The sequence below is a fragment of the Marmota marmota genome, unplaced genomic scaffold (genome assembly GCF_001458135.2).
Source record: "Marmota marmota marmota unplaced genomic scaffold, marMar, whole genome shotgun sequence".
Taxonomy (NCBI): Eukaryota; Metazoa; Chordata; class Mammalia; order Rodentia; family Sciuridae; genus Marmota; species Marmota marmota.
The window spans coordinates 2,310,987-2,338,502 of record NW_025999941.1 but is presented as its reverse complement, the minus strand read 5'-3'; the positions used below and the strand labels follow the sequence as shown (position 1 = coordinate 2,338,502).

At 34.7% G+C, this 27,516-nt stretch overlaps 1 protein-coding gene across 1 annotated transcript in view; it reads left to right on the top strand.

The window, feature by feature from the left end:
- Positions 1-27,516, top strand: part of Kcnh8 (potassium voltage-gated channel subfamily H member 8) — a 364,802-nt gene that overhangs the window by 195,179 nt on the left and 142,107 nt on the right. The window contains exons 4-5 of the mRNA XM_015494542.2: positions 2,482-2,609; positions 9,255-9,495. Coding sequence (XP_015350028.1) covers positions 2,482-2,609; positions 9,255-9,495 — 369 coding nt within the window. The remainder of the gene's footprint in view (positions 1-2,481; positions 2,610-9,254; positions 9,496-27,516) is intronic.

The window sequence follows — 27,516 nt, the reverse complement described above, 5'->3', positions numbered from 1 at the left end:
AAAAAAAATACATTTTCAAATGCAATTCATAATAGTTCTACGTGAACTAAAAAATTTAGCACATAAACACATGATTAGAACTTTTAACAGCACACTAAAATAAGTCTTTTTCAATAAGAATTTTTAAGAATACTGTCCTATTTGATACTATTTTTTGTTTTTAATAAACTTTTAGTGATTTGTGTTCATAGTAATATATATTTTATTCAAAAATTTTTCAAAATATTCAGCAAAGTTGAACAATTTTAAAAAAACTGTAATGTGGGGCTGGGGATGTGGCTCAAGCGGTAGCACGCTCGCCCGGCATGCTCGGGGCGCTAGGTTCGATCCTCAGCACCACATAAAAATAAAGATGTTGTGTCTACTGAAAACTAAAAAATAAATATTAAGAAATTCTCTCTCTCTCTTTAAAAAAACTGTAATGTCATATTATACTTTTGCAGTGAGTAAAACATCTTCTTTGTTGATCAGTGAAATATCCCTGTGGGAAATGCAGGGTGGGGGACATTAAATTTTTTAAAGACTTGGAGTCTAACCTCAGATAAGCAGTACCTGTTATACCCATTTGTCTATGTCTATCTCCAGTGTCTAGATAATGTCACATAAATGGAACAACACAGTAGGTGATACTCATCACAGCGCAACAGGCCTGAACATTGACTGATATCATTTAGGGATGTGATGCTGCTTGTGGAAATAATAGGGATTTTAGCCCAACATGGCTCCAGGTCTGTCTCAGCTGCTTACAAGCTGCATGACCACATGGCATGCTATTGGCCCTTCAGTTTTCTCATCTATGAATGGAGGGTAGTAATGCTTATATCATGAATATTATGAGGATTGTTTGAAATGATAAATATGAAAGATCTAGAACAAAGCCTGGCACGCAGTAGCCATCAATAAGTTATATACCTTCTCAACATAGCCACCAAACCAAATATTTTTTGTGAATGAGCAAAATAAGAGAGAATTCATAAGACTAGAGAGATCTGATGGTAAAATTTAGACAAACAATAGTAATTAATTTTAAAAATTATTTCAATCATTATAATATAGATAAAATTTATTTGGGACAAATTTACATTAACCAATCGGTCAAATAAACACAATTGTTTCTTAATGTAATATAATGATGTTATTTATTTATTTTGGAGAATAACACTTTGAAAAAAATATATAACTGGCTCTTGACCTGATTTTACTAAAATAGAATTTGATTAAAGATTTAAATTTCAAAATTTCAAAAATAAAGGTATAAACGTATCAGAAATATGGATAGATTTTTAAAATAATTTTTAATGAAAATTTTTGCTACACATGACATAATGTCTAGATACCACAAATAGATCAATATGTCCAACATCAAAAAATTTAAAAATGTTTAGGAAGCATAGATAAAATACAAAGTGAAATAAAAAGTTGAGAATATTTTTGGCAGAATATACAACAAAAAATGACTTTTTTATACTAAGAACTGTTATAAATAAGGTGAAAAGTATTAATTCAATTTTTAAAATAGCAAAAGTAATAGGAATTAACTTCAGAAAAATAAATGCAAAGGAACAATGTCCATTTAAAGATGTGCTCTTACCCATTCATGTTTTTTCAAATATAACTTCAAACAATAATTTGATATTTTTCAACATCAAAATATTAAACAACACCTGTAATGTTTTGCAATCTGGACATGTGTGCAGTGAAGCAAGTATATTTATTCCCTTGCTTCAACTGTAAATTGCTGGAATAAAATTTAGGATATCAACACAAAAATTTAAAGTGCACATACCCATTGCTGGCAATTTATTTACTGAATATCTAGACAGTCCACAAACTTGAAGCTCCATGCATTTAATAATTTTCATTGTAGGATTTTCTACAGAGAATTTTTTGTAAATCCAGGATGAACCTACATGTCATGATAAGGAATAAAATTAATAAGTATAGTCTTTTCCTTAGCATGGTATTCTATTAGCCATTAAAATAAAGGGGGAGAGAGTAGTACAGATTTCAAATGATTTACAAGTTATTTTGGTGTGAAGAAGGTAATGTGCAAACAGTTTTTATAGTAAACTTCCATTTATACCATGAAAAATAATTATATATATATGCATATAATATGTGGATTAGAAATTTTCTGGAAAGAAACTTTTTTAAATATTGCATAGAAGTAGGGATTTGCACATGGAATAGCAGAAAGAAGACAATAACACTACTTAAGACTTTTCTGCATCATTTGAAAGTTCCTATATTCTCATATAAGTTTTACTATAATTTTTAAAAATTAATGCAGTTAATGTAATGATAAAATATATAAATTATAATGGGCTAAATTCAATTAAATATTATAAGGATCAAGCAGACTATTTTAGGTGCTCTAAAACATTTATGTATTATTTGCTCTTAAAAGTGAACTTACAAAATGACTTTGATTGGATGAACTGATATATTCATTGATATCTAATGCATTTTGTTTTCCCCCAGACAAAGCCAAGGGAAGATCAAGAGCAGGAACCCACTTTGACTCAGCCCGGAGACGGAGCCGAGCTGTCCTTTATCACATCTCTGGGCACCTGCAAAGAAGAGAAAAGAACAAATTGAAAATAAATAATGTAGGTGGTATGTGTATACACTATGAATATTAGAATTTCCCCTGGTGGCAATATGTGATTCACTAAAGAAAGGCTCCAATTGCTCATTTACTGACTTTTTCCCCACTTTGGTCTATGCTTGCCTGCAAAGACCAAACTGGGAAAGGTCAGCAGTCATGAGGCATTTCTATAATAAAAGTGCTTAATCAGAGCGTTATCGCAGTACAGAGATTAGAATAATATTGCAGCATAGTACAAAATGGTGCTGGGGTTGCTGCAAAAAGGGACATACTGGTTACATTTTATGAAACAGGATGATGCAGCAAGTCAACTACACACTCATAGTTTGTTGGTCAAATTGCTCAAATTTAATTTTAGTTTCATCTGTTTTGCACTTTATCTAATTTCTGTTAATGTGTTTACCCAGGGGGATCAAGGAAAAGTCAAAGTCATTACTCCATTTAAATATTTATATTTTATGCGAAACAGTTGGAAATTTCACAGAGTGGAACATTAGATTTGAAATTACATGCCATATGTTATAGTTCTCTAAAAGTCCCACTGTTGGTAAATTACAATGGTGCTACTTACTGAAACCTTGAAACCTGGTGTTTTTCTGTCTGAAGTCACAGCAAATAACTATGCCAGTAAAAAAAGTATTTCTTTGGAGAGTTTCACATGACACATATCTTCAGAATTTTGTACTCAGTTGGATTTTAGCACAAAAAGATTCCCTCTTCATGGAGAAACCCAGAACCATGCCTGTTTAGTTGTAGATGTTCAAAGGTAATTTTTAAAATGATGTTAATGTCATTAATTTCCATTGTGGAATCATCAGGACATATCTGGGGTGCTGTGATTATGAGTGACAAATTAAATATGCAGTCTAACTTGCCAATGACATTTGAAACAACCAGAGTTATCTTGGAACTGGTTTAAGTTTCAGAAGTTGTGGGACTTAAGGGTACAGGGGAACCTTCAACATCTTACATGGTAAGCTCTGGGACTATCTAATCTCCTATATAAATGTTTTGATACCCTTGCATAAGACATTCAAAGTATCTGTTTCTCTAATTGTCGTAAATAAAGAAAGATGTATAAACACAGAGTGAGAAGAATAGCACAGAAGTGCTGCAAAACTGGTTCTTCAGTATGATTTCTTTCTGGAGGCTAGAATAAGATGTTTTGATACCTTTATACTCAAAGGATCACCTGCCGTATCTGTGACTGGTCTGCCATGCACTACTGTGGAGTGTCACACTTTACACACTTTTTTTTTTCTTTTTTGGTCCTGACTTATTATGAAGGTTTTCTAGGGGCACCTGTGCCTTAGTGTCACATTGACTTAGTAAGAATCCAGGGAGAGACTTAAGAATCCAGGGAGAGACAGTGCACACCACTGGATCTATGGATCCTAACCCTCCCTGGTCCCTATTTACATCTCCCTTAAATTACCAAGTCAGCCTTGGTGACAGTAAACACATTCTAGGAAGAAACAAAGGTGCCCGCATCTGGGCTGAATATTGTGCAAGCCTAACCAGCAAAGCACCTAAATAAATATTACCCAGATTCTGTTATTCTGAAAGCCGACAGTATCTTCTAGCTTTTAGTTGGGAATCACTTAGTTGAGAATTACTTAAGGATGTTTCAAGTATTAGTAAACTTTAAAATGCATTTGCTGAACCTGCTATGTTTCTCTTTAGATTCAATGAAGTACAAAACACTACTTAAAAATCTGATTAAAAAAATCATAACTCCCACTGCTTAGCTAATTGTTTAATTGCTGTTCATTTCAGAAGTATAAACATCAGGGTGGAGCATTAAAATAATACATAGTAATTAAGGATGTCTGATCAACACAGTGGCTCTGATATTACAGGTAAATGTTACCTCTGAAGCCGAGTATGGAATCAGAAGGTCGTGTTCACCATCTCTTTTCAAGGAGAACAGAGGAGAATGGCTAAAAGACAGATAGCAGAAAGAGAGAAGAAAAGGAAATGATCTCGATATTTCTCAACTAAATCTTTGGGGAAATTTTGGCTGCAATGTTTGCATACACATAGAAGAATTCCTAATTATTGATAGCCCTAAACTATTTAAAACAATTTGATTTAAAAATTCCTTTTACTCCAGAAGGCATAGGTGTTATTTTTATAAGTGCATTTTTAAAATGGGAGAAAAAAAACCAACAATTGGTTCTGAGTCTCAAAAGTAGAAGCAGCAGCTACAGGATTTGGACCCTAATCTTCTTCCCAAAAGTCACTATTTTGCCTCTACCTAGCATCCTACTTGAGACAGTTCTATGGAATAGGCACATGTGCTCCAACCATAGCCAAATGAACTCATCAGGCTATTGGCAAGGTGGGGATGGAGACATTATTAACACCTGTAGTCCTGCCTCTTACCTTTTCCTGGAACTTATTATGAAGGTTTTCTAGGGGCACCTGTGCTTTAGTGCCTCATTTCCGCATTTCTTGATTTATTACTCTGTCCATTAAATGAAAATGGAATAATAAAAGTGTTTCAAACAAGATCACATGAGAATTTTCAAAGCTTGAAAGGAGAGTGCTATAAATAAATGCCCCAGTATTACCAGCGGGGTCCTGTGCTAGTCTTCCTCAAAGACATACACTGGGCTTGGCTGTGCTGCAGTGACTTTAGAAGCATTTTCCTACCCTCTTGCTCATTCAGATGACCATTTCAAAGAAGTGTTGTAATAATATTTTAGGAAACAGTTACCTTAATTAGGCATTGAGTTAACAATTATTTAAATGATTCAAAGGGTAGAGGTAAACTGCGAAAGCATGGTTGGCAGCCAGGTGTGATGGTGCATATCTGTAATTCCAGCAACTCAGGAGGCTGACAGATAGATTGTAAGTTCAAAGCCAGCCTCAGCAATTTATTGAGGCCCTAAGCAACTTAGTGAGACCATATCTCACAGTAAAACTAAAAAAGGGTTGGGGATGTGGCTCAGTGGTTAAGTGCCCCTGGGATTGATCTCCAGTACCAAAAAAATAAAAAGAAAAAAAAAGGCATGATTTGCACTAAAGCAATATGCTTCAAAATCAATCAGTAATATATAAAGTCTAGACAAATTGGTTGTATCATACCTTAGGCAAACACCATATGTTTGAGGGTCATAAATAATAGGAATTTTCACCCTATTTCCTTCTAAAAGCAAAATTTTACAAATGTTTCCTTTTTTAAAAACAATTCTAAGAAATTTTCTTCCATTTAAATGGTTTTGATAAAATTTTATAAATATAGTAGTGGGAATAAAGGAGCATCTATTTTTGTTTTCACTTAGGTGATGGTGTAGAGATGTGTGCAGGATTTGAGTTAATAATATTTCAAAACTTAAGTCTAATCTAAGATGTACAGAATTCTCAGCATAATTTTAAAGTAATATGCTTTAACAATAATCTAACATCATTTAAAATAATGTTTAAGTAGCCTATGAAAATGAAATCTGATTAGCAGATATAACAGATGTATTGCTGAACTTTTGCATGAGCTTCACTAATATTTCCTGCAATTAGCATTATACAAATAAAACACTTTACTCACTCTGTTATTTTCCCAATCCTCATCCTAGACTTGCTTTCTTCCTTTAATAAGGCAAAATTTCAATTTCTGTAGCATGACAGTAAAAAAACCTGTTGGATGGAAAGTGAGATGCTCCCCAGGGCTTCTGAACATTTCTTGGTATAATAAGTATTAAGGGGAAAAGTTATATTAGAACCTACCTTAGTGTTATATCTAGAAGTGTGTATCGATTTGGAGGAGATGGATCCTTGCAGACCCTAACTCCCTCTTCAGTTCACCTGCCGAAGTTCTAATGAGAAGCTCAACAGAGAATTTCATCTGTTTTTCTCGGTGTTAAGCCAATGTCCACCTTTGGAACTTATTCCTCAAAACCAGAAAATGAGGCAAAAGGTCCAATATGAGGAAATTGGGTGGAACAAAGATGCAGTGGAAGCAGGTGGACACCAAAGAATCATCTGGAAGTAGTGGAGCAGTTCCCTACCAGGAGGCCCCAGACCAGGAAGTGCCTGGGTGGATTGAGTGAGAATGTTGACAGGAAGTACAAACACATGTTGAGAATGCCTACCTCAGAGACACACCAGACACGGGGGCACTCATATTAGGGTAGGAGAACCATTTACTCACCGATAACCACCACTAGGAGCTAAGTGTTCCAGATCTCTCTGAATTTTCCCTGAATCTCAGATATTCAGGGCTCTCTGAGCACACCACATTAATCTGCCTTTCCCTCAGTGACTGAGACAAGAAAATAACACTGTGACCTGCAAGTAATATGTATTCTGGAACTTTTAACTGCTCTGTTAATTCAACCTAACTTTCAAATTTAAGTTTTCATTACCTATCTTGGTATTTCTCATTAATTGAGGTCAAAGCAAGGTCTGCAAGTATCTGGTCACAGACTTGTCAAATTTCCACACATGCTATTGTTGGGCCTCCCTTTGTCTCATAGCAATAAAGGAACTGTTCATCAAGTTGGACTGCTTTCAAGTGAAATGCTTTTACAGTTATCAAAAACTCGAGCTATTCTTCTGCATTTAATCAGTTGCACAGTGAACATTGCTTTTCTCCTCCCATGACTTGAATAATAACCCTTAAGTAACTGTTCCTCCCTTTACCATCTAACCAATGGCTGCCCAGTTTCAGAATGTATCCATGTTAACTAAAGCAACAAGATTTGGGGTCCCAACTAGAAACTTCACCATCAACCACAATGCAAAAAAAAAAAAAAAAAAAAAAAAAAAAAAAAAGAATGCATGCACAACCTGATTATATTTTGAAAAATGTGTAAATAGGTTTTTACAGTAGACTATTAGTAATCTCCTTTCTAGAAAAAAAAAGCCATATTTGCTGATATCAGCAGAATCTCAGGTCAAATATATTCTCTAGATAATGACTGTCTTTTAAAAATACAGAGTGTCCTCATGGCAATAAGTATATAAATGCATCTCAGTGTTTGTGCTGTGTGTAGGATTATACTTGCAACTGTAGATATTTTTAGATGACATTTTAGATAATGGTCTTTTTGTTTTTAATGAACAAAATCTGGACTGCTTACTTTCATGACAAAATTCTACGCAGTGTTCTTACCTTTAGCAAAGATCTCTGCTCAGTTTTAGTACAGTCATGCATCACGTAACAGCAGGGAGACATTCTGAAAAATGTGTTAGGTGATCTCATCGTCAAGAGAAACGTCATAGAGTGTGGCCCCTTAATGCCATCAACAGATGATGTAAACAGGAGATGTATGAGGCTGCTGTTTTATAGTCATTTTTTTTTCACTATTAGGAGCACACTCTAAAATAATAATAAAAAGTACATAAAGCAAGAGGTATTCATGGAAGCTGGCCTGTAAGTGTCACCAGGAAGAGAAAACCAGAATGTGGGATGGAATGGATGCTGGCACCTTTCCGAGTGAATTTCAAATGGAAAGCCACTTGACTCCACTGTCCAGTTAGCAGTCATTATTTTCTCTTCCAAGTAACTCGAGTAAAAGTAGTGGGAAAAGGCCCTTCCTTTAAAAAGAGATATACCCACTACCCCCTACAAGTTTGGAGCCTTATTTATTTGATCTTTTCAATAATTAGTTTTCTATTTTAAATTATCCACTAAACCTTGAATGATATGGAATTCCAACTGACTGCACACTGGCCATTCTTTTGTGTTTCCTGGAATTTCCAAGTTAATAAATAGCACTATTGATTCTGTTTTAAATTTGAGATTTAAAGATTCATGAAGCATCCTACAATATAAATTTGCACTTTTACACCAGAGTTCTCATTTTCTGGAAAACAACTAAGTTTTCTTTTCTAATTATTCTTTTAAAAGAAACTTTTTAAAAAAATGCACAACTCAAACTCCTATATAATCACCCCAGTAATTTACTTCTTTAAAAATGAATACATTAAAGGACTAAGTGTCAATTCTAATCCATCACAAGAAGTAAAGGAGAACTTCCAAAGTAGTGACACTTTTTTAATTCTTGCTTTTATTTACAATTGTAACATTTTATTCCCATTTTGAGAATCATAGTGAAAATAACTTGCATATGTTTTATCAACATACTCCTAAGATAGACTCACATTACTTTTTCTTTGAGACAATTTCTAGATTACTATGCTAATCCAATACTTCCTACTTTGCCAAGATATAAAAATTGCCTTATGAAAGTGGATTTTCTGATCTACAAAGAAAAAGTACAGATAGTATGAACATAAATCAGTAACACAGTTGCTCATTACCACTACCAAGTGTCATGCACTGGACATAATTGTATGGAAATGCTTTTATGTGACTTGCAGCTCTGTAGGTTTGTTTATAGCAGCAGCATCACAAATAGGGGAACACTATGTTGAGCTACAACATTACAAAAGCAACCATGTCACTAGGCAATAGGAATATTTTGGTTCTGTTGTAATCTTATGGGACCACCGTATGTGAAGTCCATCATGGATTAACATAGTTACATGGTGCATGACTCTATGTACATGTCAGGTTTTACTCATAACATGTGCTGACATGTGTCATGCATGATTCTCCTCCCACAGGTATGTGTTTAAAGCAGTGTAATTCTTGTCTCTAATGTCTCTTTTCCCATTCTTTTCTTTTTGTCTTTATCCACAGAATGTTTTTGTAGATAAACCAGCATTTCCGGAGTATAAAGTTTCCGATGCAAAAAAGTCCAAATTCATACTTTTGCATTTTAGCACTTTTAAAGCTGGCTGGGACTGGCTTATCTTATTGGCGACGTTTTATGTTGCCGTGACTGTACCTTACAACGTCTGCTTTATTGGCAACGATGACCTGTCCACCACTCGCAGCACGACAGTCAGCGACATAGCAGTGGAGATCCTTTTTATTATAGGTAAGAACCCGCAGTGGGTTTCTTCAGAGATTTGCCTATGGGAAGTAAGTCTTTTCCGGATTTTTCTGATGTGAACTTAAACTAAGATCCATTTGCATGGGCATGATTCAGACTGTGAGGCAAATTTGGGAGAGTCACATTTTTGGATTTCTGAAAATTGCCTCTTCCAGTTTTTCCACTGTTCCTTTATTCACACAGATCTAGACTGATGTTCTTTTATTCTACATTTATTTTGTCAAAAATGGGGCTTGGAAAGAACACACCAGTTGTATTCTGCTAGTGGTCCTGTCCCAAGTATGTGGTTCTGTCTTCATCTTTCTATGCCCTTTCAGCATGTAGATGGTGATTTAAATAAGTGGCCTAGTTACAGAAGCAAAGGGTTACATAAATTAATCAGAAGAAGCTGTGAATATCTTATTTTAACTTAAGAAAAGGCCCCAGGGATGTTTGCTAGAGGGCCTTTATCTCTAGAATATTGGGAACATCCATTGATATCACATCTGCTCCAATCTTGTAAATGTTTTCCTTTTTTATTTTTCCTTACACCTTCATTTTGTTTAGACCATATCCTAGCTCTTGTTTGCCCATCTAGAACACATTCTAAGTTTCTGTTAAGGGTTAAATAAGAATATTATTTAATACTTCCTGTGTGTTATTGGCCACCATTGGCAACTGCTTCTTTACCTGGTCATAGTTGCATAGCACAACATCCAGATGAGATGCAAAGATGAGAGAATGTTTGAAAATTATTTCAAGCAAGTAGTGAACAAAGGAGTGAGAAATGGACCTTAAAAGTTCAGAGAAAATAAATAAGTGAAGCAGGTCAAAACCTTTTTTCAATAGTGGTAGTTTTTTCTTAGTGAGCTGTTAAAGGTTTGGGGCCAGAGTGGGCTCTATAGCTCAATATTAATGCCTGTTTGCTCTGAATGAGTTTGTGTGCTCTTGGTGCAGCTTTGGCAATACTATTAGTATTGTACCTACTGGGCTCAGAGCCCTTAAGCCCCCAGTTCCCACCCCAAAAGTAGTAAACATAGTATGTTTCAGCCACTAGATGGCGATGTTGTCTAATTAGGTAGCTTGTAATGACTACAAATTTAATTAAAAAAAAAAACAACTAATGACATTTTTTTATTAGAAGAGTACAACCATAAAGGGATCTATGAAATCACTATTGTATATTAAATAATATCTTAAAGTTTCAACAATAATTTAAAATGAAAATCATGGATACGTTGGATGTGTCTAACACCAATCCATTGTGGGTTTACATCCTCTTCCTCTGCCAACCTTGGTTGTCTCCTCCTACCCATCCATGATATACACATACATTATCATCCTAAAAATCACTTCCCATGACCTAGTCACAGTTCTCAAGAACTTGGGCAGTATTCCAACATGTCTGAGCCTGTTTTCTTATACTCAACTGGTTCATAGGATCTCATGCGATAAAAGATATTAAGTCATGGTTTAACAAATCTTTCATCATTTTTATTATAGTTATTATTAACAATTCTGTTATTGGAAGAAGTTGCATCTTGAACTTTCTTTTCCACTTTTCCTGAGGTTTAGATATTTGACATACTTAGAAGTGATTTCTGGTACTACATGCTCATTGACTACTGGTTTACCCCCACAAGAGCTCATACCCATGACATATTTTATAAATTTTTGTTTGTTTGTGTGTAGGCTGCTTACTCTACTAACCCAGTTGAGACTGGTGTGCTCCCCTGATAGTTGCTCCTAAATTCCTCCGCATTCTCCCTTACTGTCAGCTCAGGAAGCAAGTTGGCTCTCCCAATAGGCAATACCTTTCCATTATTAGCCACATAAAGGAAATGGAAACCCATTACTATTTTTATGCAGTTCAGTGTCTACAAAGATTACTTTAGATTTTAGACTGACAGCAGATCTTATGAAGCTTCTGCCCGGGAATCCCTTGTTGACTGACTTATTTTTAAAAGCCTTAGGAATTTACTTACTCTTTTTTACTATCTTCCTGCTCTTTCTTTTTTTAAATGAATTTAAGTACATATGCAATTTATTATAGCATATCTGGAAAAATAGTTCCAACTGTCATCGCTCCAAATATGTTTTTCTCAACTTTCGTTCTGTGAAATGTTTCACAAAGATGGCTGAAAAATGATTATTGATAAATAAGCTAAAATACTAGGAGGAAAAAGTGCTTTGCCTGTAATGTTGTATCTTTACAATACTAAGTGTTTATACCACTTAACACTTACTAAATATGTGTGGTATGATTCATGTGTGTATTTAGCATACCATTTGTTTCTATTTCTAGAATAGCATTACTAAATTGGCATTTTGTAATATATCAAATGGTCAGTTTAAAAAAAGGGTAAAAAAAGAAGGGTTTTCCTATAACTAAAAGATAATGTTTATAAAAATATTTTGTTAATTAGACCAACTCCATACAGATGTTAGGCAATGTCATCATTTTTTAAAATGGAAAATAATTCAGTGTTCCATGGAAAAAGAATTTGTAGTCAAAATTAAAGTTGGGAGATGATAAATCTCTTTGGGAGATTCACAGTACACTTTAGTATTGCAAATCCTCTAAGAAATCCTGTGATAAAATAAATCTATTTAAATGTGATTAATCCAGCATCATGCTGGATTTATTTTTACCTCAAAACTCATTCCTCCACAGATCACTTAGTAATACTCTTTTGGCATGACTGACTGAAAAACATTCTTCCCAGATGAATTCAACATAAAGTGTCTGAGTATAATTTTGTTAGTCAAAACTTAAATCTAGATGATGGGCCCAAAACTCGCCTAGGTATTCTCTTACTCTTAAATTAGATTCCTCTGTGATCCATATTAGTTCTTTGGAATCAATATGGTGCAAAGCTTGGCTGAGCTATAAAATTTCATGTTTAAACTATCCATTGATTCAAAACCTTGTGGAAACTTGAGATGAAAAGTCACTTAATAGTCATCTAATCCAATCCTTCTTACTTCATAGGTGGGAAAACTGAGGCCTAGCAATATGCCCAAAGCCACAGAACTAACTGATGGCAGATTGATAGACCAAATTTCTTTTTTTAAGAATTTATAGTCCATATGATTCCATTGCACTCAACCTGCTCTCCTTTATTTATAGCAATGAGACAGAAAAGGAGAGAAAGATCCTACTTCTTTTTCTTTCTTCCATGAATATAGAAAATAATTACTTGAATCTATTCAATCTTGGTAGTGAATCTGTTGTATATCAATAGATTTAAGAGTCATCTCTCCCCTTTCTTACTAAAAAAACAAAGAACCTAATTTTGTGCAGGCAGCAATATGACCAGACTCGGGGGGGGGGGGGAAATATGAGTTGACTAAACCAGTACTAATTCTATTCCCCTTATCCCATATCTGGTATAACAGCAAGTGTGTGATCATGTTCTCCACTAGGACATAAAGAGATCTTTGGCAGGTGGGAGGGGGCTGATTGGAAGTAAGTTTTTCCCCAAACAAATAAGAGACAAGCAATGGTAAAAATATTTGCATCCCCATTTTTGCCTTTTTCCTGTGATGTATGAATGGGGTGATAAGATACGATGCTTATAACTATGCAGGCATCTTACAATCATTAGGAGAGAGATGGCAAGGATGTGCACCTCCAGACTCTGTTAGGAGATTTAAATTTTTCCTTTTATTGGAACCTCTCTTAATTGGATAATTGTTGCTAATAACTATATTGTTCTAAAAATACTCGCACACATACATAAAAAAAAATAACACTTAATCATTTGTAGGTCCTTCCATTGGGCCCTTTCAGAGACTCTAAGCTATTCCTTTTCAAGGGAAATAAATGCCTTTTTCTATCTTCACAATCTTTCCGCTGTGAGCCTATTTAGGAGATAATTTTCTTATGCTTATTATCTGCTATTATAACCACAAAGCTTAGACTCATAGGCTTGCTCCCTCCAAGAACACCTCAGAAAACTAAATGTCAAAGGAAACATGGTATACAAGTGTGCTTTCTGTTTACCCCAGTCATAGATCACCACGTTATTTAATATACCTTCCTAAAGAACAAAATAGAGAAACTAATGGGGGGAGGGGGGAGTGATGATATAAGTAAAGGGAAAATAGCCAAGAATTTTCCAGAATGGGAAGAACATATGACTTCTGAGATTAAAAGAGCATTCTAGGTACTACGTAGGATAAATAAAAATATTTCCACACCCAGGCAAGGCAAAAAGAAAATCTTCAAAGCTTCTAGAATGAAAGAAAAGTTATTTATAAAGGTAAATAATTATTGAAATCAGGGATGGGATTGTGGCTCATATGAAGAGCACTCGCCCAACATGCATGATGTTCGATCCTCAGCACCACATAAAAATGAAATAAAGATATTGTGTCCACCTATAACTAAAAAATTTTAAAAAATAATTATTGGAATCAGATTTCTCAGCAACAGTAGAGGTCAAAAGACTGAAAAAATTTTGGATTGGGTCTTTTGGGGGACCCAAGAGGGGAAAAAAAAAAGCAAGCTATAGGAGAAACTGCAAATTTAAAACATGTTAATTATTCACTGTGGTACAGATAGTATGCTACCTTTTATATTAAAAAGAGGTGGAGGGAGCATATTTAGGTATATATGTACTGGATAATTCTTACACTGTCTTTGGAGAACTGCCCAAGAAATTTCTGAGCTTGCTTGCTTCTAAAGGGTACAAGATCCTGAGAACAATAACAGGAAGATTTTGCTGTTTACCCTCTGTAAAGTTTTGAGTTTTGAGCAGTGTAACTATTTTTGAGTTTTGAGCAATGTAACGATACTACCAAGTAAAAAAAATGAATGAATACAATTACAATAAAAAGCCTAAATATAAGAGATAAGGTAATTACTGAAATTACTGAATTATTGAGCAAAAAAGTAAAGGAAGTGATAAAGATAAGAACTGAAATGAGTGCTTTAAAAAAACAAATAAAACCAAAAGCAATTGGGCAAGATCTGATCAATTTGGAAATGCATATAAATCAGGATCTGGCAATTCTTTTTCTTGATGGATTTTTTTTTAGGTGCTTGTGGATGCACCTGGGGACACATGTAAAAGGGACTTGTAAAATGTTCTGGGAAGACATGTAAAATGCTGGGGAATTGTTTGCAGAAGCAAAACAATGGAGGCGAATTAATGCCCATCAACAAGAAGAGGGTACAAACCAAGTGTGGTAGGTGTGTAAAATGAAAAAGTGTCCAGAAAAAGAGTCTGGCACAAAGATGGGCAAGTCAATTTCCCGAGACCAAACCCTGCTGCCTGTCTTTGTAAATGCACATTTATTGTTAACATAGTCATGTTCTTTTCCATATTTTCTATTGCTGCTTTCACATTATATCCACAGACTGAATAATTATGACTGAGATTATATGGTCTGTCAACAATGCCTAAAATGTCTACAGTTTGGTCCCTTAAAGAAAAAGATTGCCAACCTCTGTTCTAGAGCTCTGGTTTGTAACCCAACACTCCCCTTTTCATTACAAATATGCTGTAATGTTCTTACTCTTCAGTGATTTACCTTTTCAAAAAAGTCAATACAACACTTCAACTGTAATATGTAATATCAGGGAGAATACAAAGGAAATCAATCATAATCTCCTATGTATTTTGATTTGTAAGTGCTGTAGCAAGACAACACTAAGAGACAAAAGGAGATAAACACTTGCACTTACTTGTAATAAGCTAATTCAGATTTATGAGAATTCCATGGAAGAAGTACATGTCAATTAAAGGAATAGAGGTTTAAGCAAACTAGTATCAGGATATATGGGAAGAAGAGCAGACATATCTGTGTACAACAATAGAAATAAAGAAATAGCTAACTCTAGCAGGGATAGCTTGCCAAGATAAATTTCAGATGATAAAAAAGAGAGAAAATGAGGAAACCATGTATTCTGTCAAATCAGTTGGGTCTCATACTTTCATGTAGTACCCTAGCAATTCCTGTGCTTCCACTTATGATGAGGTAATGACAAAATATAAAAGAGATCCTACATTTCTCTACCAGGACAATTGGACTCTGTGTGGGATAAGGATAGTCATACATCATGTGTACGATCCTGTCCAGGTCTAAACATTTAGCATCCTAATCTAGTAGTACTCCCTGATCTTTGGGGCAACCCAGAACTATTTGAAAAACCTTGTTTTCTCAGGGTTATGTTGTAAAGTTATTTCCTATGTTGACTTGAGCACCTCTAGTTCACTGGTTCTCAGTGGGGCTAATACCAACTATAGGGCACATGATAGAAATATGTATGTTTTGCCTTAATTCCCCAATCAGGACTACCATCGCTTGATTTAGAGTTTTTAAATTACAATTTACATATTTACAAAGATTTTACTCCAACTCATGTGAACAGAATTCTTATAAGTATCATATTTCTTATGTACATATACCCATATTTTAATTTTTTCCTGATTTTTCCCTCTTTTTTAATAATGCTTCATTATGTAATATTTCTATTCAATGATAAGTCTCCAAATTTTGCTGTCTTATAATCTCTATTTCTACACATCATCTAATTCTTATTGTAACCTTGTGATATAATTAAGGCAGATACATTTGTTTATACATAGGAGAGGGGGGATAAGCAGTTTATGCAAGAGCTGGCTAATTACTATCTGAGCTAGGATGAAAACCTTAAATGTTTCATTTGTAAATTGGGCAAAGTAGTCAGTAGCATTATTATGAGGATTTCTTGAGGCAATTATAATCAAGAAATATGCTCACTCACTGTTCAATCAATAGTGATGATTATTCCCAATAATGTTGCCGAAGAGGAAAAAATTTACTTCTAGGCTCTGTGGCTGGAAATGAGAATTCAACTCATGAAAGAGAGATCAGCAAGGAAAAAGTATACAAGTTTTTATTTAAAAATTTTTATGGACTCATAGATAGGAGTCCACAGATAGGAATATTAAGAACTGAAGAAGGCATCAGGCCCCAAAGCTTAAATACCTTATTTAAGATTTAAAAAATAATAAATAGTGAGAATGTGGCAAGACAACAGACCTTGGGCTAAGGAAAGTAAATTAAGGGATAGTGACTAGGAAATACAATGGCAGAAACTAATAGCCATAAGAGTTATTAAGTAGGTTGTTAATTCAGATCCATTTCAGCATCGACTCCCAATCTTCAGTGATGAGGATGTTCCTCTCTTCCTTTCTCATGAGAAATTATATGACTTGCTTCTAGGTAGAAAGAGAAAGGTCAGAGAGCTTGTCCTATATCTTCTCTTTCTTTTGTGCCTTCAGATCCAAACTGTCAACAGGCCAAAATGGTACAACTTGGGGTGGCATATTCTAAACCCCTTCAATGTTATCAATCCCATATCTCCTCAATTTGTTTTAATATAAGCTATTTTCAGACATAAGCATTCTGTGATACATACTGAATCAACCAGCTAATTTTGAGACTAAGGTACACCAGAGCATTCCACATCTAATAGCTTTCAGGAACACAAGTGCCCCAGGGATTCATTTACCACATAGGGGACCGGAGGCCTTTTCAGATACTAATACAAACTTGGCTCAGTATCCTTTTTGAAAAAGCCAGGAAATGCTCTCTTACATTTTGCATCTACCCAAGTCTCAATTCTTTTAACTGCTGTGCACCAAGGGACTGGTATACTTGGAATAGTCTTGATGGTACAAGAGGCAAGTAGTCCAGGGTTCTTTCTTCCAGTTTCCCATCAGCACACCTACAAACAAGGAAAAAAGCTGATCTGCATTTCAACTCCTCCTCTGAGAAGGTCAGAAAGGTGCAACAAGAGCGGGTGCTGGCTTCTGGTGGCACAGTCTGGAGGGAAGCTGTTAGATGAAGGTTTGATCACCAGCTTTAGTTTTCTGGGACATGGCTCTATTCAACAACTTCAATATGAGCTGGATCTGAGTTTGGTCCTAGTAGTATCCACAAATACATGTGTGTTTCGTACAACTTTCCTCCATATATATCTCTTCACTGTATGCAATCTTGCAAGTATGCCTTTTCCCACTTAATATGGAATGGAGGAGTGATGTTGTATATTCTTCCACTCCTTTCTTATCAATGCTCATTACTCTCTAGTAGAAACCAAGCCCCCAGAGAGGTACTTTGATTCTGTTAGTATTCTTATGTGTCTTGTCTATCAGGGTGATTTATATAAATCTTAGTGGAAACTGAGAAAGTACAGGCATTTTATTGTTATTTCATTATGCAGGCAAACCCCAGTTTGCAATATAATCATTTTGCACTGGAAAGTGTAAAGATATATTTATTCTTTTTCCCCTCAGTTAAAGGACTAAATCTAAAGATACAGATTTGGCTACTGGGGGAAAATATCTCTAACAATAAAGTCAAGATTTCATGGTGAAGAGAGAATTAAATAAATTCTATTCTCAAATGCTTTGAGCATCTGATGTGGGATACCTGGGCTACATAGTTGGAAATTCTGTTTTCTTAAAATTAATTTATTTCTTAGGGTCCAAACCTAAAAGAAAAGTGCCTCCTTCTCTTCCTGTTTCCCTCTTTTGGTCTCATTTTTCTTTCTTCCTGTCTCTTAATATTCTCCCACCCATTTTTACTCCACCTTTTAGACATAGGATGATGGCAGAGATTCGCACACCCATATACCCCCACATCTGAATAACTGTATTCCTATAATCCCAAACCTTAAGCATGTTAGGAGAGTCTTTCCAGTTATTTTATTTAGCCATTCACACTGATCTTGGATTGAGTAATAGGGGTTCTCACTAACAACTTTAGGTGGCCTCCTATTCATGGCTCAGATTTGACCTTTGTTCCCTGTGACTGTCTATAACCCAACTATGAGAATATTTGGTATCTGTATTACAAGATAAGATAATGGAGTATTGAACAAATGGAATGATTATATTGAACATTAACCATTATCTAGCAATGAAGCAGTGCCCAGTTGGCTACTAACCAACTATTTTCTGTTAAATAAATCTATGCCTGAGGATAGAGCAATAATTAAACAATATCTGGAAAACTACCCTGGTACTTCAGATTTCCAGTGGAATGTAACATAGTCAGTGTCTTATCTCAAAATGAAGAGATTTTATATGTAGAATGACTTGAGGGAAATAGGGCATTGAAAAGTAAGATATTGTTTTCGTGGCTTAAAAGTACCTACTTAAGCAAAGACTAAAATTGCATTTATTTAGCAAATAAGCTCTCGGTTCAGGTAATGCTTCTTTTTTAGGCTTTTCAAAATTCCCTATGGGAAGATGAAGCACTGTGGTAAATTAACTATTGAGCTGATACCCAAGATATGTGACCCACTATATTTTCCTTTATTATATGAAACTGCAAAGCAGCTGTTTTTTATTTAATTGGTTCAGACATAGCCATTGATATTTTCCTCAGGCTAGATGTAACAGGCTTTTGTTTGATTTTAAAGAGTACTTTGTTCACCATTAGCAGACCTGTGGAAGTTTGAAAACATTCCCACCATTCTGTGCTGTGAGCAAAAGCATGCTCCATGATAATGTTCTCAACAAACCTACAAATTAAATCCTAATGTATTTTCTTTTGATTGGTTTAATTTCTCTTCTGTTCATATTCTATGATAATTATGTGAACTTTAATACCTAAACAGTAGAGAAAATAAATCATTCTTGGTTGTTCCCATTCCAAAATGACCAGCACTCCCATGTTAAAACTTCCTGGCTGTTGTTTCTGTGCTTCTCTTGTTATTACAGTCTATACAAATTTGGAGAGCTCGTTTATCCTTGTAACATTTTGATATGAATGTTTTTCCTATTTTGTAAATATTTATAAACACATTTAATAGTTGCATAATATTTCATCATCTAAAGGAACCATTTATTTCACCATGTCTTAATTGTCACACATTAAAGATGATTTTTTGCCACTTATATAAAAATTATAATGAATATTTCTATGAAAAAAAAATATTCACTAACTAAGCAAACATACCGAGTGCCTGTTGTTTGCTGTGTACTGTTCTGGATGTTCATGAAGGAGCAGTAAAGCAAGTAGACACAGATCCTTGCCCTTAAAGGATTCATATTCTAAAAGGAAGCAAACAGTAAGTGACTCAAATAAAGAAAATACATAGCATGTTAGATAGATAGTGGTGAGTTCATGTTGAAGAATAAACTAGAGAAGGGAAAGTATAATTGAGAATCTGATGTTTCAACAAACACAACAGGGAAATGAGGAAACAGCTGTCTTGATTAAGAACATTGGAAGCAAAGGGAACAAGTGCAAAAGGACCTTCTCCAACACGGAGTCAATTTCAGAAAGCGTGGAACTATTGGGCAAAGTATATTAATATATACAGTTTATAGAACATTTTCAGTATTTAAAATCACATTATCCTTAAAGCATTTTATTGATCAAAAAAGCTTTAGTTGAAATGCATTTTGTTCATGCCAATAATTTTCATGGTGATAACCATTGTGAGAAGTTCTAGGTCACATTTGCTTTCTGACTTTTATGTAATACCATAAAGTCATTTCATTTAATGATGTAATTCAGATCAGGTAATATCAACATTTATTCCAGATTCTATTAGATGAAAAATGGAGTTGCATTTGTCTGACAAATGCCAAATTTATTTCACAATGCACATGAATATCTAAATCTGAACATTTTCGAGATGGCTAATATGGAAAAAAATTGTTCATCCCAGAATGAGGTGACTTACCTATTACTGTAAATAGACTAATAGAAGAAGCATGTGCTCATAAAATATGAAACAATGCTGCTTGCTTTGAGCAACGCTGGGACATTAAGAATGGAATGTTGCTAAATTTAGAAACCCAGAAGAAAATTAGGAGTTCTTGATTTAGAAACTTACTGCAGAGTAGTTAGGTTTTTTTTTTTTTCCATTTGCTTCTTACCAAACATGAACTCTGCCATGTCATTCTCTCCTCTTCCTGCTTTTTCAAGTATGTTCTTTTTTTTTTTTTTTAATCCTACTCTAAGTAAAAAATAGTGTTATTTGTGTGACATATTTTCCATTCAGTCTACGGAGTTCACATTTGCCATTGCAATAACCTCCTTTCTCCCAATCACCCCAATATGATTTAAATAAATAAATATAAGTAATAACATTAAAAAGAATTAGGTCTTAAATTAGGGAGAAGTTGTTAAAAGAGTTTTTAGATGACAGAAAACATTATAGTCACCCAGGCCTAGATGAAATTCATGAGATACTTACTGAGAACTAACATGATATCACCCAGGTGGGTGGACATGGGAATCCCTGAACATGGCCTCACCGACCCTCCACAGTCTGGACTCTGCATCTCTGCACTTTCATCTCTCACCACTTGCTCCTCCTTTCTGTGGTTCAGCCATGCTAGAACACTTTCAGATCTTCAACTGTCATTCCTTTCACCCCCTTGCATATTCTTTGTATTCTCCATTTCTAGATAAAAGCAAAGGATGTTTCCTTAGTTTGTCTTTACCTAATAAAATTCTCATCCTTGAAGTATGATCTGTGAGCCTTTCTATAAAATCATCTTTAATTCTTTAGCCATCACCATGAATTGAGGTTAGATTTCCCTTATGAACTATTAAAGTGTTTCCCATTCCCTGATCTTTATAGCCCCATATCATGGTTCTCTAGTTCTCTCCCCACACACATCATATACCATAAATAAACTGAACTCCCAGAGGACATGGACTGGACAGCTTATGTATTTCCACAGTTCCAACAACTAATATAGTATACATTCAACAAATGTATACCTGCTCATACAATTGTGATAAACAAAATATGAAATGTATTTCACTGAGTTGAAAAACATCTTATTTCCAAAGATAGACCTGCATGGTTTTTAATGTGACCCACCAGGTGATTGTTCTTTATTTTTAAACAACATAACCCATTTAGAGTTATTAGTCCTTAACAAATCAAGAACCATTTAGTGAATGGCAGGTATCATGAGAAATCCCACAGGTTTGGGTGCCCTGATAAAGTCCTTGCAAACACAACAGGTGTCCGGGCACCCCAGTAGCCCAATAGATTGAACAAGGGATAAGCTAGCCTTTCCAAATGATGGATGTTAGGATGTCATCTTTCTCTGATGATGACCCTAGCAAGGAGACTCCAGAGGATCAAGGAGCTATTACAGCCTCAACTCAGCTGGACACACTGATAACCTTGCAATTAGAAGTCTTTTTAAAAAATAATCCAAAGAATTATTTAATTCTTATTAGGTAATTTAATTCAATCATTAAATTCTCAGCTAAGTTCTACCAGACCTGATATAAACCAGACTCTATGCTTTTGGATGATGAAAAAGATCCTGAAGAAATTGAAAGCATTCTCCCTCTGCTCAAAAAGCTTATGTAATGATTGGGGAAATTTGTCTTAAGTATGAAAAACTCTTTATCACACAGCAAAAGACCAGTAGAAGCCCATGTCCCACAGCATGTAGTATGATTCCAAGACTGCAGGGAAGACATCTATGGTATATTTTGAAATAGAGGTAGAGCTGGTCCTTATTAGTCATTAAATGTGAGCAGAGAAGAAATGTTGATGGAAAATGGGACAAGAGACCATGAATGCTAAGCACTTGGAGTAAGAAGAATTTTATCAAGGTGGCAACAAGGAAGGAGCTGTGTTTGTTGGTATCTACCCCTTCATAATTCCACCTAAGCCTAGCCCTCTAAGCCAAAGGAAACTCATTGCTAGAGTAGTAGAATATTTCAAGAGCACTTCCACAAATAAAGCCATTGGGTAAATATACTCTTAGAAGCAAAATTGAGCAAAATCACAATGAATTCCTGATGTTTCATGTATGGTATCTGTTCAGTACATTTATGTTCAATGTTTTCAAGTGGGTATGTCTGGGGATTGCAATAGTAAATAAGACTGTGATTCACTTGGAATGAATCAGACACAGCTAAAACAGATGGGTATTCACCAAGAAAAAAATGCAAGATGTTAAGTCTATTATTAAAAATTAGTGGTATTATCAAAAACTCCAACTCTATGCTGTTTACAGGAGACTCATCTCTCAGGCAAAGACATTCACAGGCTGAAGGTAGAAGGATGGCAAAACATATTTAATGTACATGGTTCAAGAAAACAAGCAGGAGTAGCTATTCTCATATCTGACAAAGCAGATTTCTAGCAAAAATTAATCAGAAGAGACAAAGAAGACTATTACATACTAGTAAAGGGCAACATACCCAATTACATGGAAAAACTACTTCATGACATTAAATCTCACATAGACCCCAACACAATAATATTGGGTAATTTCAATACACCCTTGTTGTCATAGACAGGTCATCAAAATGTAAAATAAAAAAAGATATCTGTAACATAAACATCACTATAAATAAAAATGGACCTAACAAGCATCTACAAAATATTCTACCCTAAAACAGCTGAATTTACCTTCTTCTCACTGCATATAGAACTTTTTCCAAAATAGATCATATTCTAGGACACAAAGCAAATCTTAGCAAATACAAAGAAACTGATATAACCCCATGTATGATATCATATCATAAAGAAATGAAGCTAGAAATCAACAGCAAGACAAATAATAGAAACCACATAAATCCAGGGAAATTGAACACTGTGGATCAAAGAAGAAATGAAATTTGAAATCAAGAAATTCTTGGAAAGGGATGAGGACTGAGATACCTTATCAAAATCTCTGGGATGGTATGAGAGCAGTTCCAAGAGGAAAATTTATAGCACTGAATGCCTACACTAAAAAAAAATTAGAGATATCCCAAGTAAATAAGCTTATGTTCCACCTCAAATCCTTAGAAAAAGAAGAACAAACTAACCACAAAACAAGTAGAAGACCAGAAATAATTAAGACCAGAGCCAGAATCAATGAAAATGAGGATAAGAAAACAATACCCAGGATCAATGCAATGAAAAGTTGGTTCTTTGAAAAGATAAATAAGATTGACAAGCCCTCGGCCAAACTAACCAAAAGAAAGTATGACAATCTACAAATTAACAATATCAGAAATGAAAAAGGAGATAGCACCACAGACCCTTCTGAAATCCAGAGGATTATCAGAACCTATTTTGAAAATGTATACTCTTAATAAACTAGAAAATCTGGAAGACACTGACAAATTTCCAGCCATGTATACCTGCCCAAATTGAATCAGGAAGAGATGAAAACCTTAACAGACCAATATCAAGTAATGAAATTGAAACAGCAATTAAAAGCCTTCCAAAAAAGAAAAGCCCAGGACCTGATGGATTCTTAGCTAAGTTCTACCAGAACTTTACAGAAGAACCAACACCAGTTTTTCTCAAATTATTTCATAAAGTTAAGAGAGGGAAAGTTTCCAAATGCTTTTTATGAAACCAGCATAATCCTGATACCAAAAGCAGATAAAGAAGCATCAAGTAAATAAAACTACAGTCAAATATCCCTGATGAGCATAAATGCTAAAATTTTTAATAAAATATTAGCAAACTTCATTCAAAACACATGCAACATGATCAAGTGGAATACAAGATTGGTTCAACATATGTAAAACAATAAATACAATTCACCACTTAACAAAATTAAGGATAAAAATCACATGTTCTTCTTAATAGATGGAGAAACGTTATTTTTTTAATTAATTAATTTATTTATTTTAATTAGGTATATATGACAGTAGACTGCATTTTGATTCATTGTGCATAATTGCAGCACAACTTTTCATTTCTCTAGTTGTACATGACGTAGCATCACACCATATGTGCAGTCATACATGTACCTAGGGTAATGATGTCCATCTCATTCCACCATCTTTCCTGCCCCCATGCCTGTTCCCCATCCCTGCCTCCCTCCCTTTGCCCAAAGTTCCTCCATTTCTCCACCATATGCACTATTCCCATTATCCACTTATCAGAGAGAACATTCAGCCTTTATTTTTTTGGCATTGGCTTACTTCACTTAGCATGATATTCTCCAACTCCATCCATTTATCTGCAAATGCCATAATTTTATTCTCTTTTAATACTGAGTAATATTTCATTGTGTGTGTATGTATATGTGTGTGTGTATATATATATATATATATAATATAGATAGATAGATATAATATATAGATACATCACAGTTTCTTCATCCATTCATCTATTGAAGGGCATCTAGTTTGGTTCCACAGTTGAGCTATTGTGAATTGAGCTGCTGTAAACATTGATGTGGCTATGAATATATGAAAAAAATATTCAACATCTCCAGTAATTAGAAAAATGCAAGTCAAAACTGCTCTAAGATTTCATCTCACACCAGTCAGAATGGCAGTTATCAAGAATACAAACAGCAATAAGTGTTGGCAAGATGTGGGGAGAGAGGCACATTCGTACATTGCTGGTGGCACTGCAAATTGGTGCAATCGATCTGGAAAACAGCATGGAGATTCCTTAGAATACTTGGAATGGAACCACCATCTGACCCAGCTATTTCACTCCTCGTCTATACCCAGAGAAAAGGTTTTTGATATTCAGCACCCATTCGTGTTTAAAACTCTGGAGGAGCTAGGGACAACTGGATATTATATGTAGAAAAATGAGATTAGACCTCTATATCTCACCCTGCACAAAACTCAAATTGAAATGGATTAAAGAGGAATTAGACCAGAAACTTTACACCTGCTAGAAGGGACTTACCTCAGCATCTTATAGGCCATTTATGACAAAGCCAAAGCCACCATTATACTAAATAGAGAAAAACTAAAAGCATTTCCTTTAAAATCAGTAAAAAGACAAGGGTATCTACTCTTGCCACTCCTATTCAACATAATCCTCAAAACATTAGCAGAGCTAACAGGCAAGAAAAGGAAGTCAAAGGGATACAAATAGGAAAAGAAGAAGTCCAACTATCTGGAAGACCAAAAAAAAAAAAAAATTCACCAGAAGAGGTCTGGAGCTTATAAATGAGTTGATCAAAGTAAGAACATATAAGATCAATACCATCAACACCCATAAATCAGTAGCTTTCCTATACTGCAACAATGATTCAGCTAAAGAAGAAATCAGGAAAACCATTTTATTCACAATAACCTCAAAAAATTTTAAATAAAATACTTGAGAATTAATCTAACCAAGGAGGTAAAAGAACTCTACATTGAAAATTACAAAACACTGAAGAAATAAATTGAAGAAGACCTTAGAAGATAGAAAGATATTCCATGTTCTTAGATAGGCAAAATCAATATTGTCAAAAATGGTAATACTACCAGAAGCAATATACAGATTCAATGTAATCCCCATCCAAATACCAATGACATTTTTCACAGAATTAGAAAAAAACAATTCTTAAATTCATTTGGAATAATATGAGACCCAGAATAGCCAAAGCAATACTAAGCAAGAAAAGTGAAGGAGGCATCATAATATCTGATCTGAAGTTATACTACAGAGGTATGGTAACAAAAACAGTATGGTATTGGCATAAAAACTGACATGAAGACCAATGAAACAGAATAGAAGACACAGAGATAAATCTGCATACCCATAGCCATGTGATTGTTGACAGAATTGCCAAAAAAATATCTTTGAGAAAAGATAACCTCTTTAACAAATGGTCCTGAGACAACTGGATATTATATGTAGAAAAATGAGATTAGACCCCTATATCTCACCCTGAACAAAACTCAAATTGAAATGGATTAAAAAGGAATTAGACCAGGAACTTTACACCTGCTAGAAGAAAACCTAGGGTCAATGCTTCATCATACAGTTGCTGGCACTGACTTACTTAACAAGAACCCCCCCACCCCCGCAAAGCAAAAAAAATAAATAAATAAAACCAAGAATGAATAAGTAGGATGCCATCAAGCTAAAAAGTTTTTGCACAGCAATGGAAAAGGTTAAGGGCATAAAGTGAGAGCCTACAGAATGGGAAAACATCTTTACCAGCCTGTCCTTTGACAGGAGATTAATATCCAGAATATACAAAGAACTAAAAAAAAAAAAAAAAACACCAAAGACATGTAACACCAATAAACAAACAAAAAATAAATAAGTAAAATAAAGTAACCCAATCAATAAATAGACAAAAGACCTAAACAGAATATTTTCAAAAGAAGAAACACAAATGGCCAACAAATATATGAAAAACTATTCAACATCTCTAGCAATCAGGGAAATACAAATCAAAACTACTCCAAGATTTCATCTCACTCCTATCAGAATGGCAATCATCAAGAATAAAGGCAACAATAATGGCGAGGATGTGGTGAAAAAGGTACACTCATACATTACTGGTGGGATGGCAAATTGGTGTAACCACTATGAAAAGCAGTATGGAGATTCCTCAGAAAAGCGGGAAATGGAACCACCATTTGACCCAGCTATCCCACTCCTTGGTTTATACCCAAAGGACTTAAAATCAGCATGCTATAGTGATGCAGCCACATCAATGTTTATAGCAGCTTAGTTCACAATAGCTGGACTATGGAACCAACATAGGTGTCCATCAATAGATGAGTGGATAAAGAAAATGTGGTATATATATTCTCAATGGAATATTACTCAGCTTTAAAGGAGAGTGAAATTACGGCATTTGCCAGTAAATGGTTGGAGTTGAAGAATATCATACTAAGCGAAATAAGCCAATCCATAAAACAAAAGGCTGAATGTTTTCTCTAATATTCAGAAGCTAATTCACAATAAGACAGGGACACTAGGGAAGAATAGAGTTATCTTAGATTAGGTAGAGAGAAATGATGGAAGGGGGTAGAGGAGGGGGGAATAGGAAACATAGTAGAATGAAACAGACATTATTACTGTATGTATATATGTGACTACATGACCAATATGATTCTACAACATGTACTCAGAAAAATGAGAAATTATATACTATCTATGTATATCAAAGTACATAAATGCATTCTACTGTCATATATAACTAATTAAAACAAATAAAAATTTTAAAAAAATAGCACACAAAAGGAAAGTGACAAGAAAAAATAGCAAATTTGGAGAATGTTATTTGATCTGATCAGCCTCTGTCTTGGACATCTTTATTAAGATGCATCTTAAATTGCATGGAA